This window comes from Calliopsis andreniformis, chromosome 10 (genome assembly GCF_051401765.1).
Source record: "Calliopsis andreniformis isolate RMS-2024a chromosome 10, iyCalAndr_principal, whole genome shotgun sequence".
Lineage (NCBI taxonomy): Eukaryota > Metazoa > Arthropoda > Insecta > Hymenoptera > Andrenidae > Calliopsis > Calliopsis andreniformis.
Window position 1 is genome coordinate 16327059 of NC_135071.1, and position 16989 is coordinate 16344047.

The 16989-nt window shown below is 41.2% G+C and overlaps 1 protein-coding gene across 6 annotated transcripts in view; it reads right to left on the reverse strand.

Moving 5' to 3' along the window:
- The window catches only part of Rgl (Ral guanine nucleotide dissociation stimulator-like), a 33760-nt gene extending 18822 nt beyond the window's left edge, over positions 1–14938 (reverse strand). For 3 of the 6 annotated variants that reach the window (XM_076387176.1, XM_076387172.1, XM_076387173.1), the window contains exon 1: positions 14369–14938. In XM_076387176.1, the coding sequence (XP_076243291.1) occupies positions 14369–14398 (30 nt within the window). In that variant the 5' untranslated portion in view covers positions 14399–14938. Of the gene's footprint in view, positions 1–715; positions 954–14368 lie in introns of those variants that run through there. The other 3 variants (XM_076387178.1, XM_076387175.1, XM_076387174.1) reach the window with 3 other exon arrangements.
- Positions 14939–16989: the final 2051 nt, after the last annotated feature.

The following is a 16989-nucleotide window of genomic DNA, read 5'->3' on the forward strand; positions in this document are numbered from 1 at the left end:
TGCACAGTAAAGTAAGAGGATCAAATATCGCTTTTGTTTCTTGAAGAATTACCTAATGTAGTACCGCTTTCGCAACAGTTTAACTATCGTAATATGTAATTAAACAAAATTGAAACTTCTTTTCTCGTAATTGTTATGACTTTTTGCAACTTAACTCTACTTAGGTCTCAGTAATTGTACCTGCATTCTTTCACAATGATTGAGAAAATCTGTGCCAAGGCTGGCAAACAGTAGAAACAGAGAAAACTGTCTAACTGGTTGACAATTAAGCCATTGTTAAATCATTTATCACCTTATCGTGCAACCTTCCCGCAGAAACAAAAACGCTTCAATGATCAAGATACAGACGAATTTGCTAATGAATTCACTGTCTTTCATTTATTAATGAATAACACTAAAAAACACTAAGATACACCAGTATTCTACTATTTCGATAAATAATATTGTATCTCAAAACCTCAACTTCACTTCTAATTACAAGAAATAACTGAAAAATATAATTCTCTAATCTCCTCAGTATTATATAAAATCCCATCACTAAGATTCTTCTGTTCAGAAAGCAAGTCCAAAAGGCAAGTTGAAAATCTGCGATAAGAGAATAAACGGAGCGGCTCGATCCTCAGAGACGAAAACACACGGTCCACCCACACCAAAACTTTATCACTGAATTTCTCACGATATCACGAATATTTTCCAGAACAGAAGCAAGAATTACTCGAGGGCCTCAGGTGAAGGGAGAACCGTATCCTCACGAGATCACCGGCGGACAGAGTGATCCCATCCTGTTCGGGATGCAACACCTGCTCGCGTACCTTTCTCCCTCCTCTCGATGCACTGATCACGCTGCACACGCGGCGGTAAACAATGTCGTGGAAACCCGAGGCACGGTAGCGTGGCACAGGTGGTACGCGCGGAGACGAGAGGGAAAGGGATACGTTGATGTAAAATGAAAAAGAAACGCGGAGTCACGAGGCTGTTGGATCGTCGAGGGTGATTGTACGCAGTGGAACCGCGCCGCTCGCCGTCCCGACAACGACTGGCTCCGCTGCAAACACGCGCGATTCCGCCAAGCCAACGCAATCGAACTGACCACGCTCCTTACGTCCGCGGATCGTGTTTTTGTTATCATGACGTGGGGACGTACGCTGACGCACGTCTGCGTTAGTTGTGAGATTAGAAGCGACGGCGGTGGCTTTGGAAATCTTGGGGGTGGATCGAGAGGGAATTTCTGTTGGGAGCTTGAGTTGTGGACCTTAAATTATTCGTCTCTATTGGTGATATTCATATTGAAATTTTAAATCTATAGATCATAGTTTTCTGGATTTTCTAATGTCTCAATATTTAATTTGTGAATTCACGTCGCTATACAAATATTCAACTATTCAAATATTCAAATTTTCAAATATTCAAATTTTCAAATCTTCAAATCTTCAAATCTTCAAATTTTCAAATTTTCAAATTTTCAAATTTTCAAATATTCAAATTTTCAAATCTTCAAATCTTCAAATCTTCAAATTTTCAAATATTCAAATTTTGAAATTTTCAAATTTTCAAATATTCAAAATTTCAAATCTCCAAATTTTCAAATATTCAAATTTCCAAATATTCAAATTCTCAATTATCGAATATTTAGATACTCGAACATTAAAACAATTAATATACTCTGCCTTATTTTCTATAATTATTTATTTATAGAAATTGTTTAAAAGAATATTCGAGCTGAAAACAGATACAAGTAACGTTTATAGCAAATTCTATAAAAGTCAACGATTTTCTACCTACATATCAAATACAATTTTTTCTATGCCAAATACACATGATTTATAAACTAAAATTTACTCTTCGAAGAATACCAAAGTAACTACAAAAATTGAGTTTACCAGAGGATCCCAATATTTAACGACACTAGCTACAGCCCTGACGTCTGCCAGACGCAATGGATAAAGTCAACCATGACATTACCATCGGAAGGAGCCAGTGTCCACACGCGATCGATAAATTCGATTTCTCCAGAGGCAACTTGTGTAGATTTTATCATGCATGCGAACTTGAGGAGGATAAACTCATTGTATCGTTTTAGGACTTGAATTGCATCTTGAATGGTAAGAAGACACTTTACGTTCATTCATAAAGATGCGTAAACGTACTACTTGCGTAAACTATTCATTGACGATAGGATTTCATTATAAAGAGATCGATAAAAATATTTCAAGTGCATCAACATGAAAATCCGATCAATGTAGATCATCTGTGTTGCAGAAATAAAATCGTGCGTCAGTTTCATAAAACTTATGAATTTATGAATAATTTAATTACGAGAGGAACATTAACTACAAGAAAACTATTTATCGATTATGAAGAAAAGTATTCTTCTGTTCCTATAAAACTACCTCATTCTTTTATTGTGAAAGTGAGATAATTGAAAAATTACCAAGATTAATCCCAGTAATTACAATAATGACCGTTTTCAGTGCAGTAAATGTGTACAAATGAGAAAAACAGAAAGTAGAAACATACCTCAGTGCAAGAAATCAAATACAAAAAAAACAGAAGCAAAAAGTTATTTAATAGAAAGTAGAATTTACTCAATTAAAATTTACTAGAAATATTCTCATTCGAATAACACCCAAATCTGTTTAAAAATAAGCTCTGAAGTACTTGTCGAATTTTCGTGTACGAGTACTTCTACAATATTTGAATATTACAATATTATATAAGCCCAGATCTATTCGAACCGAAATGTAACCATGTTCCATCGAACAAAAACAATTCCAGAAGCATCCAGAGTTTCCCAGAGGCAGAAAGGGACGACGATAGAATAATATCGGGCCCATTGGTGCAACAACCTCGTTATTCATAGCCCTGCTTTCGTACCCGGGTACCGCCACGAGTAATTACGATCCAGCCAGTGTGTTTGTCAGTGGTAAGGTCGTTTACTTTCGGTAGCGCTCTCTCGTACGTGTGCACCAACACGGTACGGCAGGCTAGAAAGCCTCGAACAGCCGTGAGTACGATAAAATTTTCGCCCTAGGCGAGACGACGGTGTTCGTTAACCTCTTGCACGGTCGTCGCGAGCAAATATATCCTGGCCACGATATCTTTCCGATTCGACGCTCGCTAAAAGGTGTTTCTGTCTGAATACCATCGCCCGATCGATGAACCCCGCTACCTACGTCCTTTCGTGCGTTTAATCAACGTTTCTACGAGTACATACGCGAGAATCTGACGGCAGACGACCGCTCGCGGAACGAGCAATAAATTGTACGTCGGGGTGAAAGCTGAACAAGGGTCACTAAACCGATTGTAAAGCCATAAAGTCTGATCGAACTCTTGGGGGAGAATGGGTCCATTAATTGGGTTATTAACTGTGGACGGTTGATTAATGGAACGCTGGTTTCGAATAGGAAAGTCTTTTGTGAAATTGCTTTCTCGGATATAGATATTCGAGACACTGTAACGAAAGAAATATATTTCTAAAGGATTCCTTATAAACTTCTTTAGATAGTAAAGACACTTGACTTTTTGTAATGAAACTGAGGTAACTAGAGAGAGTTAGAGACAGAAGTTGAGACCAAGGAGCTGTTCTCTGGACTTCCTTATTTTTCCTTCGCGAATGTTCTTATTTCTTAGGTAAAGAGGCTGGAAAAACGCGAATAGCCTCGTTTTGCGTACAGTTAGCGACGCGTGTTTGCGCGCCGCGCGAATCGCGCGTACGTGACTTTATGCACCGCGCAGTGGCACGTTTCGTTTCCGTTTCTCGCCACGGCACCGTGCAATTCAACTAGCAGTAAATCTTGTTAGCTGGTGCACGTACTCTCGACAAGAGTGTGCCGTCGCCGCCGGACCACTCGCGTGTCAGTCTGCGCGAGAGAGCACGAGGCCCGACGTAAAATCGATACCGAGCTTCTCACCCCCGGGATTCAGGGGAACGAGACCCGCACCCTCGATGACAGACACGCTCGAAATGTCCTCGATCCTTTTCTACTAACACTTTCCTGCAGAGGCTGTCGCGGTTTCGTGCCTCTCCATATCCCACTTTTTTATTTCTTTTTACAAGAGAGGGTGAACTTTTTGTGGATCCAGTTTAGAACTTTTAAGTAGCGCAATTTTTAGACCCTGGCATCGCAATATTTTCAGATTTCTAAGTAAGTAGCTATTCAATTTAGGCAATTTTTAAATATTCAAATATTTAAGTAGTTGAATAGTTAAATATTCAAATACCCAAGTACTCAAGTACTTGACAAATATTCAAAATATCAGTTAACTATTCAAATATTCAAATACTGAAACACAGAAATTATTTACTTCCCTAGAATCATTCAATATATTTTCATTTACAAAAATGAGACCATCAACCAATCCTCATCTACATTCTGGCTAAGATATTAACGTTTAAATACCGACGTTACCAAAACGAGATGTAAGAATGTCAGAAAGCAGAATCGTTTATTATTGTAGAATTATTAATGGCTGAATGGAGCAGGTCTTCATTCACATTTTAATGCAGGCGTGAATTAATCTGTGCTTCATCGAGCAGCGCAATGCGTGGCTGAATATGCACAGACTAACAGAGGCGATGACGTAGATCGGTAACTACGTCACATTCACGACGTCATGACGTCGTATATCACGCCGAGCAGCGTGATTCCGGTAGTCGTTGCCTGATAACGGGTGAAATATAACTGTTCACCAGGCTGCAATTGTTTATCGATCCGCGTGGCTGTAACTCGTTCAAGTTCGTACCACGCTGTGCATCGCGTTCAGCTGGACAATGTCTTTTTAGGAGTTCTCTGATATTTCCAGATGCAGGGACCATAAATATGTAAATACAGAGGATTTATAGATGTTTGTGGAGAAATATGGACGACTAATATAGAAAGTTTATAAAGTCTTTGCAGGTTGACTGAAAAGTAACTCTAAAGTAACTAGAAAGTATCTATCGTGTGATTATACCATAAATCTAAGGAGATGGTAAAGCGATAGTAAAGTTCATGCAGAGTGATTATATTGTAACTTTGTATGAGTATACTGTGAGTATCAAACTTCTGTATTATGACTATTCTATGCCTATATTGTAAAAATGAGAATGTTCAGGATATGAGGTTTTTAAGATGACTGTAACATCTCTTGTGACTGTAAAGTGACTATACCATGACTATAAAGTGCCTACATGGTGACTATAGTGTGACTATGTGATGACTACAACACGACTATAAGATGACTATAAGATGACTACGAGATGGCTACAAGCTGACTATTCGATAACTATTAAATAACTATAACCTGATTATTAGATACCCATATTGCATGTACATAATGACTGTAAAGGGTCTCTATTATGACTGCATCTGGACTATATCATAACTATATCCTGACCATAATATAACTAGAAGATGACTATACAGTGACTATAAAATTCAGACGACTATACAACAAAAATTCCGCAATTTTGAATACATCCTCCTCTCAACTCAGTCTCCATCCTCATCTCATGCAGACTTTCAGCCCTATGTCTTATTATTTCCAAGCATCATCTCCCTGCGTTACAACATCGTCCATTTCACCAAGAGTTGTTCCTCTTCCGCAGGACAAACGTCATGCTGTAAAGGAAAGTAGCGGTCCACTAGCACATCCGTTCGTGTGATAATACGTAGTCGCGTAAAAATCACGATAGGCATAATCCCACGAACGTCGGAGTGTTACACTTCAGCCAACCCCTCGTCTACGAGTCGCGTCACCCTCGAGCACGTTCACCCTCGGTGTAGGGTGAATTTGATGACTCAGGACGCTTTATGGGGGAATGAAATTACGACCCCGTCCCTGTGGCGAGGAAGCATCGCGGAGAGACGAGCAAACATCTTGACGTTCTTCAGTAGCGAGGTTGCTCGAGGGCCAGGCCCTGGGAACTGAGATCCGCTTCGACTCTGTTCCGATGTCACTTCTTTCCCTCGCCATTTAGTAGTTTATTACTTTCACGAAATTCGTCTTTATTAGTCTTGCACAATTGCGCGACAAAAAGAACACGTAAACTTAATTACTCCTTAAACTCGACGCTTTTGTTATTTCTGGGTAATAGATTCATCCAATTGGGTCTTTCGAGAGTTTTATTATCTGGAGCAGGTTTTTACTAGAAGTTTTCAAGATAATCCATCTCCTGTACTGCAGATGTTATATTAAATTAATTTGTGTATTTTTTGTAAAAACTAACTAGATTAAAATTTGCACAATATCTTAATAGGTTCTACGTAAGTAATCAACTGTATACGATATAAAAATACTCTATATACCTACTTAGAAATAATAAAAACATCGAAGGCGTGTTCTTCTTTCATCACAAAGCAGATAGATGCAACGTCAGTGAAACGTATCGCAACAAAATAATTACAATCCAATACAACAACAGAGGAGTTGAAACACGTAATTCCTCGCAAGGTGCTCTCGCAAACATTACGAAACAAAACCGCCACAGTCGTATCGCGCTTACAATACCTTGTCAACATGTATTCAAATATTTGCCAATACCTCAATGCCATCTCTCGTGTCCCACTGAAGGAGGACTTTCGAGCGACGAACCTGACCGAATCGCTCATCGCGGAATTCTCCTATCTGCACGCCAATATTTGCAGGCTTGGATTCGCCTCAAAGAGAATCCTTGGACGCGATTAACACGTTACGTGGGCCGACCGTGCCTCTAGATAACGTCCCGATTATGTGATCGTGGGAGACAGAGTGTCGAGTTTCCAGGGTTCGTGTAGAAAGCGTGACCGAAACGAAATCCGACGAAGGCGACTCTGCGCGCCACGATAGAGACACGCATCAATTCTGTGCCCATGGTAATGGGTCCCCGATGTGACTGTGAGCACGCGATTATCAGCACGCGAACTACGTGCTGTGCAAAAATAGGAGAAGCTAGGGACGAGATTTTTGTGTGTATTACGAACTCGTGTTAGTTGTACAGTTCAAGTTAACTGTTTTCTAGGAACAGATTTATGGTGCACCCTCGACAATTTTATATGCAGCGAAGATTCATAATACTTCTTGGATTCAGTGAAGAGCTAGCGATCAGTCTGATCCAGTGCTGCCAGATACCAGGACGAAGTATCTTCCACTGACGTCATAATGCAGAAAAGTAGGAGTATGAATGCAGTCAAATACCATGTGGTTCCCCCACCCTTCTACTTTATGGCTTCACTGGAAGACATTTTGTCCTGACCTCTGGCAATACTGCTCTGATATTATCAGAGTTTGAGAGTTCATAAAGCTAAATAAAGCTGTGGTTACAGTGGAAGCTTTTTCTGAGGAGTTCATGTTCCGATGAATATCACCAAAAAGCCAATCACTTAAATTCGAACCAGGCTAGCCTCCAAAACCTCAGATCATTGCGAAATCGTTCAGGATGCAACGATTAGATCCTCGTCGCGAAAGGTTTTCTCCACTTTCACGCCGCGACCGACATCGCTGGAAACACGTGTTAGCCAGTGGTAGCCAACCCGCGTTCCCAGTCATTAGAGACTCCAAGGCGTCAGAGGCTTAGGAATCTAATTAACGCCGCTGATTAACTCGTTCGCTAAAAACTCGTTAGTGTTACGCGATGAATTCGTTATTCCGCGTCTCTGATCAGCGCCTCGGCTCGCGTGGCGTGCGCGTTCCACAACGAATTCTCGCTTTCGTTCAACCAGAGAAGGGGGAAACGCGCGAAATTCGCCTGTTCGAGAATTGCACCACACGGAAACCTTGAGAGGCTCGCGTGGGAGGAGGAGAGTGAGTCACGAAGGAGATGGCGCGTGGCCCACGCGTGACCCACAACCCAGACGATTTTCGCGGTGCACGAAAAATAGTCAGCTCGTGTCTTTTTCCGTTGGGGGACAGTGATGTAGAATCGATTGTATCGGGAATCGCGAAAGCGTCGAGCAAGTGGATCCTCGTGGCGGCGATATTGCGATCAAGGTCGAATCGGTCGAAACAGTTAGGCGAGTTGAACGAGTTGTCTGACGGGGACACCATTCTATTTTAGTACCAAGAAGGAAAAGTGCGTTTCGTTGTAGGATATTTGAAATCGATGCATGTGATATGTACAATAGATGTATGCAATCGGTACGGTGATGTAATAATTCAAGCACAAATTAGAGAAATCGACACTTGTCTATTTGGAGACATTATTACCCTATACTTCTTTACTTGTTTGTTAAATTCTCATGTGTAATATTTCTCTGGACAATTGAGTAAAAAATTGTGGAAAATTCAAATATTTGGGAAACTTAAAATTTGAACATTAAAAAGTTAGAGAGATTCAAGAGATCTCGAAGAAAATGCTGAAGAGTGAATGAACAACTCACGAGATATAGCTCCAAAAAAAAGAACGTCCATGTTTATGTAATATCCTTGCTTTCAGTGATACAGATCTGCATAAATAAGAGATTGCAAAGAGTACTACAGAAACACAGTCACGATAAATAATGGGAAAGAAAGAAGGGAAAATGAGTCACAATAAGGACGAGAAAAGCCATTTGTAATTATCTCACAAGTAGTTTTCCTACAGTGTTTGAGTAACAGGTAACGTTTGCCTGCAGCCAGGCGCGGTGTTCCATAAAGCAGAGACGTTTTAATGGCTGTAATCAAGTCCAGCCATTTGTGCAAACGTTTTACTCGCGCAAACGATACAAGTTTCACATTGTCAATAAGAAACTGATCGACGAGGCAGCTGCAGAGCAGACTCCTCCACATAAATCAAGAGTTCGTACCTTCATATCTGTTACATATAACAGCATCGAGCTTTGTAACTCTTTTGGAAAATTGTGGTAACATTAAACCGCGATAAGAGTGCGCAGAGGAGATTGCAAGAAATGGACTTCAAGAAACGTTGGTCTGGAACCTTTCAAGACCTCATTAAATAATATTAATTATAAAGATAATTTGTTATGGAAATGAGTGGCAATTATCAATAATCACTTAAGTGGAACTGTTTTTACGAACCCTATCAATATCAACTATTCCTCAGACTCGACTGCATCCGTACAACATTCACGGTTTAAATATTATAACCTTCGTCGAGGAGCTGGTGTGTCCTTCGTCGAGACAGAAAATCGCGTTAAACGCTTTAAGTGGATCTAATATCTCAATCCTGGTGCCAGCTAAATTCTACGCGAGACATGTGACTGAAAGATTATAGTAAAGAATCGTACGAGACATGCATTCTAATCAAACACAGAGATCCCTGAGTGCATCAAATCCTTCTATTATTCAATTTGACCTTTGCAGAAAATAAAAATGTATATTTCCAACTTCGTAAAACCTACATGTTTCCCAAGACAATTCTCCACGATATAAGAGAAAACAAGAAGAAGCTTCATATTCTGTATGCAACTCTGAGACGATAAAACTAAAAACAAATCGAGGATGTAAATTCTGTTTCCTTTACGAGTCTGAGATTTCAGAAAGCTTACGAGCATGGAAATCGCTGTAGGATAAGACTGGGTATAATTTGTAGTATACACATAGTGTATTAACAGTCTGATACCGAGCTTCTGTTCTTGAGAAATTTCACTTTAAAGTTTTATTACAAATATAGGTAATGTTGGTTACAATAAAAGAGCTTCTTTCACTTTAAAGTGAAATTTCACAAGAACAAAAACCCATTTTGTCGATTTTATTACACTATGTATATACCAGAAATTATACCAATTTTATCCTAAAAGCGATTTCCACTGGGCTTCCCTTGTCAGCCTCCCTCGAGTCTCATTTCCTTTTCGAACGACACCCTTTTAAGCGGCATTACCACGTGGAAATATTCTTTCTCGACCCAATCTTGCCGCGTTGACCAAACACTTCGCAGAGTCCGTTTCAAATATTGACACTGTGCAGCGTCGCGGCAAAGGAAGAAAAGAACGTGTGTGTGCAGACACCGATGCTCCAGTTACGCACGCACCGTCTTCGCACGGGATCGATCTTCTCACGAGTCGACTCCGATCGTGAGAAAGGCGGATGTCCATTCAGGATTCAGCACGAAACGAGAGGAATCTCTCCTCCTTTGTTCCTTTCTCCGTTTCGCGCGAGGGCCACGGAAGCGTGAAAGTGCGCGCGGAAAAAGTGCGCAGGCGCCTGAGTCGAATTCAGGCGGCGCGAATTTTCGAAACGAGAACACTTCTCGCGCGAAACGTGAAAAATAGTTTTAGTATCTAGAGTTATTCCTGTATTACATGTCTGTCTATGTTTCAAGCTAAATAAGCAGTTAATAAAAAGACTAGAAATTGAAAGTGAAGATCATCAAAAATTCCTATCTTCGATTCGAGGAATATGTCCACTGAAGTACTCATCTTGTATTAGCACTGATATCTCTAACAATTATTAATATTTTTCTACACAATAATTGGTTCAGATTCCATCTATATCTTCTTCTAAAAAATATTCCTGAATATCTGTCCTATATTTTTTATTTTCTATCTACCTTTTCTAACCATTAAAGACACAGAAAATCGTAATTGTTTTAGTTGCTTGTCTCCATCGTAGGAGTGGATAGCAGATTTTCTCTTCACCTTGGGTCGAATAACTAGAAGTAATAATATCCATGGCATTGGTATGGCAGTAGCTATCGAACACACTGAACCAACTCGTTTATCGTTCGAGTTTCTCGGACAAAGTCCTTCTTTGTTTCCCTCTGTATATTCACATTGACGTATCTTTTCTAAACGAACACACTTACATAAAAAAGTTTGCGACTATCAAGTCATGAAACATGGCATTAAACTACCCAGACTAAAGCCACAGGAAACTCGAAAGATAAGACAAAATACGATATTCAATTCCTCGCGAAAAATAGTTAAAGATATTGAAAGAAGTTTTCTCATTAGGATCTTCGTTTTAGGGTATTATAAATATCTGTGTTACAAAATGAAGCTTCTACGAAACTCTGCTCGATTTCATCGATTTACTTTTGCTTTCGAGTCGTCTGCCTCTTGATCTGAGCTACTTATTTTGAGAGAGCCTCTACAAAGGTAGTTCCACGCGTTCCTGGGTTCGCGTTCACGAAGCCCGCGCTTCTTTCTCGCCTCCTGCATTCCGCGACGCGCCTCGTTAGACTTGACACGTATTACTTTGCATTCTCATAAGCGTTATACCGCCCTGCCTTTCTCATCGCTAACGCGCGAGACTCGCCATGGAATCGGGAGCGATCGAGGAGTTTCCAATCGGGGAAAAAAAACTTTCCACCCAGCGATGGAGTCGAGCTGCTCGAAAATAGAGTAGAAGAGCTAACTCCGAGCCGACGTCTTTCTCTACCCTCGTATCAGAGTGAACAAGGTACAGGAACTACTTAAATAATAACTGTAACGAGCCTTACGAGTGTCTCGTATTGAATGATAGCGATTAAACGTGAGAAACGACCTAAATGCATGTATGAGACTAAGTACAGAAGAAAGGTATGAATAATAACGACCATAACAATGAAACTTCTGGTTTTATAATGGCGTTACCTAAATTTCCCAGCTTGTAACGTAGGATACAGAATCAAGAGTACGACATGAACAAATATAAGCGAATGTAGGTGAACCAGGATGAACCTAGAAGAGAACATATATTTTAAAAGCATAGAATCCCAGTTTGATGAAAGCACCAATATTGCTCACTGATACATCAACGTATGGTTTATTATTAATAATAATAATAGAAAATATATACACATAAGTAACACTCCAAACTAAATGCAAATAAAGACTAAATTGTTGTACCTGCAATTATTCCACACTAGTTAACAACATGAAATGTAACAAGTCAGGTGGTTTCCTACTTTCTGCAAGAGAACATATGTGATCCATATGTGAGAATAGTGTCCTCGAACTAATATCAAACGTAAACAGAACGTTGTCCCTTAATAGTAGGCATACCTTCGCGTGCGCGAGCGTGCGCGGGTTTCATTGACCCTCGAGTTATTGAACGTATTCCATCGAACTACAGGCTACCCACTGCGTTATGATCGCTACCACGGTGCTCAGGTACAAAGGTCAATGAGGTGTACCTGATCCCAGAACAAGCCTTAACCATCTCCCAGTGATACAATGACGAGACGAATAGGACGATTCTTTCGATTCTAATTGAAACGTTAATTAAGTGGCAACAAACTTCCTGATTTCGATGTCTACGATTTTTATCGAGCATTATGATATTAGATTATCGATACTTGAAGAAAGTCGAGAAGGATGGGAGTTTAGAATAAGTGATTTTTAAAGACTACCATTGGCTCAATATTTATGAGTTTGAATATTTGACATTGGAGGACGTTAAGTGTTTGAGAATTTGTACACAGAAATATTTGAATATTTGAAAAGGACTACACAGAGTTCACCAGGTTTCGAGGTAAAATTTTATTCCACGCGTGTTTCGTTTCGACTGTAACTGCCAGGGAACTTACGAAACGTAAAGCAGGTTTCACAACCTGAGCAATCGAGGACAAAATATCACCAACTCTGGAAATTACTTTTACTCGGTGTGGATGAGTCTCTTTGTCAGGGATCACGTGCACGTGGACCACGTGACGGGATCCCAGTTATTAGCAATTAACGTTATATGGATGATGTAATGGGGATATAATGTAGAGATCAGCTGCTGAGCTGATCGACTTTTTTGGAGCACATGAAATAAGAAGACTTTGAGAATATCAGTGTGACATCAATATATAAATAGATACTACAGTGTGAAGAAGGAAGGTCGTGGATTAAAGCTATTATACTATTAAATTTATGAATATATAATAACTGTAACTTTTCCCCCAGAGTTTAAAGATAAATTCTCCCTTAAACAATTCATACAAACTGCAATAATTTAAACCTACATATACATGTATGAGATTATCCAATACATAACACTTAAAAAAAAAACAAAGATTCTTAAAGATACAGCATAAATATCGACTATTGTGTACAGAAAATAACCTTGAGAGAAAACATCATTTGTGGGATTATCTGATAAAAAAAATACAAATAGAGTCAAGTAAGCAGTCTTCTCTACCTTTCGTGATGTATGAAAATTACTGATTTATGCAAAAAGGACGACAGGCAGCCAAGTAGAGAAGACTAATACAATAAATAAATCATGATACAAGGTCCACTTTGCTGGCTGGTTGAAAGCACCGAATTTAAGCGCACATTCGTGTTTGGAATACCTTACAGCGTTATTAGTCATCCTTGTTAGCGATTGTCAAAAGGTCGAAGCCTGTTGTGGTACAAGGTGAATCGAAATCGATTCGCCCTGAGCTACGCGATCGTGCGGCATTGTGATTCTTTTGCCTCGAACAACTGTACATATTTCCTGTTTCGTTATTACGCGCGTTACGATAATACGATAGCTGATAGCTGTCTTTGACTTTTCGTAATTATCTACGCATTTAACTCGCTCCTCCATTGCCATGAAAATAAAATATTGTTAAAAAGTTCTGAAATATTCTACATCCTCGTTCGACTGAATCGCTTTCGAAATTTATAAACAATGTTTGTAACACGATAAATGTGTATCGTTACAAAGTAATTAATATTAATGAAATATCACCTTGAATGTGTTCCCTAAACAAATTGCAATATTCTACTTTCCTACTTTTCCTAGTTCTGCAAAATGAGGATTATAATATTCCTCGTAAGATAAAGTATGTATCACACGTCTACTTCAAAAACAACACAATATGATTTTATAATTACATTACAGCTATAAATCAAATCCCCTTCAAATTCCCTCAACAGTTCTTAATTCAAAAACAAATTCAAACGTGCTCCAAGAAGGTCGTCTTCTAATCAACAACCAATTCCCCTTACATAGCTACTCCCTGTCCTTCCATCCCCATTCCCCTAAAAACATCACCTCTTAAATCAAGTTTGAAATACCCTCAAAGTTCCTCAACATTCTTCATCCACTCCAAAAACCCAATTCCAAACTCCAAAACTGTCGTCTTCTAATCAACAACCAATTCCCCTTACATAGCTACTCCCTTTCCTTCCACCCCATTCCCCTAAAAAAGTGACCTCTCAAATAAAACCTCAAATCCCCTGAAAACTCCCCCAACATTTAATCTTCACCCGCTCCAAAAACCCAGTCCCAAGCGAACCCCAAAACAAATCCGCCATCTACTAAACCTCAACTATCGGTGAATGAATTCCTAAAAGAATCGCTTCCCCAGCGGGCAGCGTTACATCACGGAGAGCTTTCAAATCCCCGAGAATTTCCGCACGGCGTGCTGTCAACCAGCCAGAGGCCCGCTTGCCCGCGACGCCAGCCGCGCACGAGGATAGCCTCGCAGGCGAAAGAGAAAGAGCGCGCGTTCGTGGATGGAAGAGGCGCGCGGGTCGAAGCGAGACGGGCATAAAAAAGAGAAAGGTATGATAATTACCAAGGAGTCGTCCCCATTGTCAGCGCTCATAGCCCAGCGCTAGCGCGAGGGAATTCGAGATCGTCGGTCGTCGTGGTCGTCGTCCTCGGTCCTCTTCGCCGCCCTTCCGGTCCGCCAGCGTTTCGCTCGTCATTCTGCGACCGATCCGAAATCCGCAGGACACTCGGACGCTTCGTTAGCGCGCACCGCCGTCACCGCCTCGCACCTGTCATCTGGCATCGCAACGGACGCGCGGCCACTGCGCGGCACGACGACGTTCAACGTACGCGGACAAGGGAACCGACGCGAGGTGCCGAAGGACGGAGGGACCCCGAGAAAGGACCAACTCGCGCGAGGGAGGGGGGGGAACAGAGGACACTGACACACGAAACGTCAACGACACACACGCGGAGTTGCTCGCGGCTCCTGCACAGTTCCCACGGAAGCCGAGGGAACGTAACTTAAACTAGGGCCCGCAACGACAAGCCACGCGAGACGATTTCGGCGCTGTTCGAACGACCCGAGCCGAACGACCGCGACGATGGACGAGCTGCTTCACGCGACGCGAACTAACCTCCGTACACGCTCGCGGACAGGCGCCAACTTACGGCCGCGGCCGCTCGTCTGCGCCCTTCCACCGCGTCCCCCCCACCACCAGGCCCGCGTACGAACGCACCGAGGGAGGTTTCACGAGTTTACGCGCGGATTCTCGCGACTCGCGGGCCGATTTTTGTGGCGTCGCGAGGAGGAGAGCGCAGGTTGGGGATTTGGGGATTTATGGGCCGCGGAAATCGTGGAAATACTTGAATTTGGCGAGGTGTTCTGGGGACCGTGAGGTGCACGGGGTTCCCGCTACTGACGCCATGTTGGACACTGAGGTGCGCGCGCAGAGGCGGTAGATGCTGGCGAATTTGAACGGGGAAAAGACGCGCTGTTATTTGAAGAGTTACTTAGGCTTGGTTTTAGAAGATGATAGAAGTATATGATCGCAGTTATATCATAGGAATTATAAATAAGGGTAAAGAGAGTCTAACTAACGAGGGAATACATTTCTATGTGGAGTATTTACGTACGGGTAATTAACATATGGTTGAGCAAGGAAAGGAACGGATTCGGGAATAAGTTTGGATCGCTTTGAGTTCTATTTTTTGCTACTTTTCCTGTGGGAAGGGTGTTTGTGATCAGTGGAAGAGGTTCGGGTGTTGATGTATGTAGGTGGAACATGAGAGGAGTGAAATAATATGGTGAAAAGACATACACACAATGAGACAACACATTACACGACAGAGAAGAGACTTTTTCACAACATTTAATAAAACGCTATCAACTATGTATGCCTTTTTTTTACTGAAATACTCTAAAAGTTACTTACATACGTGTGTAGTTTATATGTATATTTTATGTCGTACGGAGGTGTCACTTCCCTCGCGACGCTGTCAACGCTATATCGACTCTACGATTCCCCCCGTTGTCGTTTCTTCTAGTCTCGAACGCGAATTTCGTTACTACTCGATGTACACTGACAACAAACGCAACGATTTTAGGCACCAATCAGCGACGACGATGAACACAGAGTGTGAGACGCAGAAATAGAAGACCGTGCAGCGTCGACGGTGCTCGGGAGCTGACACATCCAGTAAGTATGTATAAATTTAATACTATCGTCGTTATCATTGTTATTTCCTTATACGTAGTTATTTCAATTAATCGTGGGTACAGCGATCAACGTCCCGGGATGCTAAACAGGTCTGTGTCTGAAAATCTACAAGGTGAATAACAATGGGTGTGCAAAAAAGAACGTCTGCGCTGGACGACCGTGCCTTCGAACTTCCTTCAAACAAAACCACTCCGCGGTATCCTTTCATCGTCCTTCGTGTCTGACGTTTACCTTGAAATTGCGATTATGGAACCAAAACTGAGTCGTTGATCGAGGACGCGTGTAAATTCTTGTGTCTGAGAAAAAGGGATTCCTATCAAAGACATCGCGCGCCTTATGTTTATACGGTGTGCGTGGTCGTAGTAAAAGAAATTGCAATTTCAAGGTGCCGTGTAAAAAGAATGGAGGGAAAACAGAAATGTACGAGGGCTTAACGTTTACGTGTTCTGTTAGACAGCGTGCGTTTGGTATGCCAGCCATGGTTCTCCTAATATTCGGAAACGCGTGTGCATTCGAAGTGTGTCCTTAGTTACAACACGAGAGGAAAATCCCTATTTATCGTCTTTATCGTTTTATCATCAATCATCGATTGGAAAAAACCGTTCGAAACTCGACCTTCTACTAACTGGCATAAAAAAGTCCCATAATTTATTTCTTAAACCTATTTTAGCCTGGCAAACTGTATTTTTTTGTTCGTATAATATGCACAAATATCACAATCGCTCACGTTTCGTGGTCGTGTATAAATGTTTTGTGTTTATTCGTGTGTTGTACATGGCTCCTGTTCTGTTCCTTTCCTTTCGACCAGCTAAGCGAACGCTCGGTCTCGCGCGCTGTCGCGATAAATAACGTTGTTTAACGCCGCCATCGAATTCGTTTGTTTTCTTTTAAAAAGACGCGTGACCCGCGGTCCTACGATTAAAGTATTAAAGTTAGATATTATAAACTGCAATCTAAAGCTGATCCCATGTTGTTTCTTGGTCAC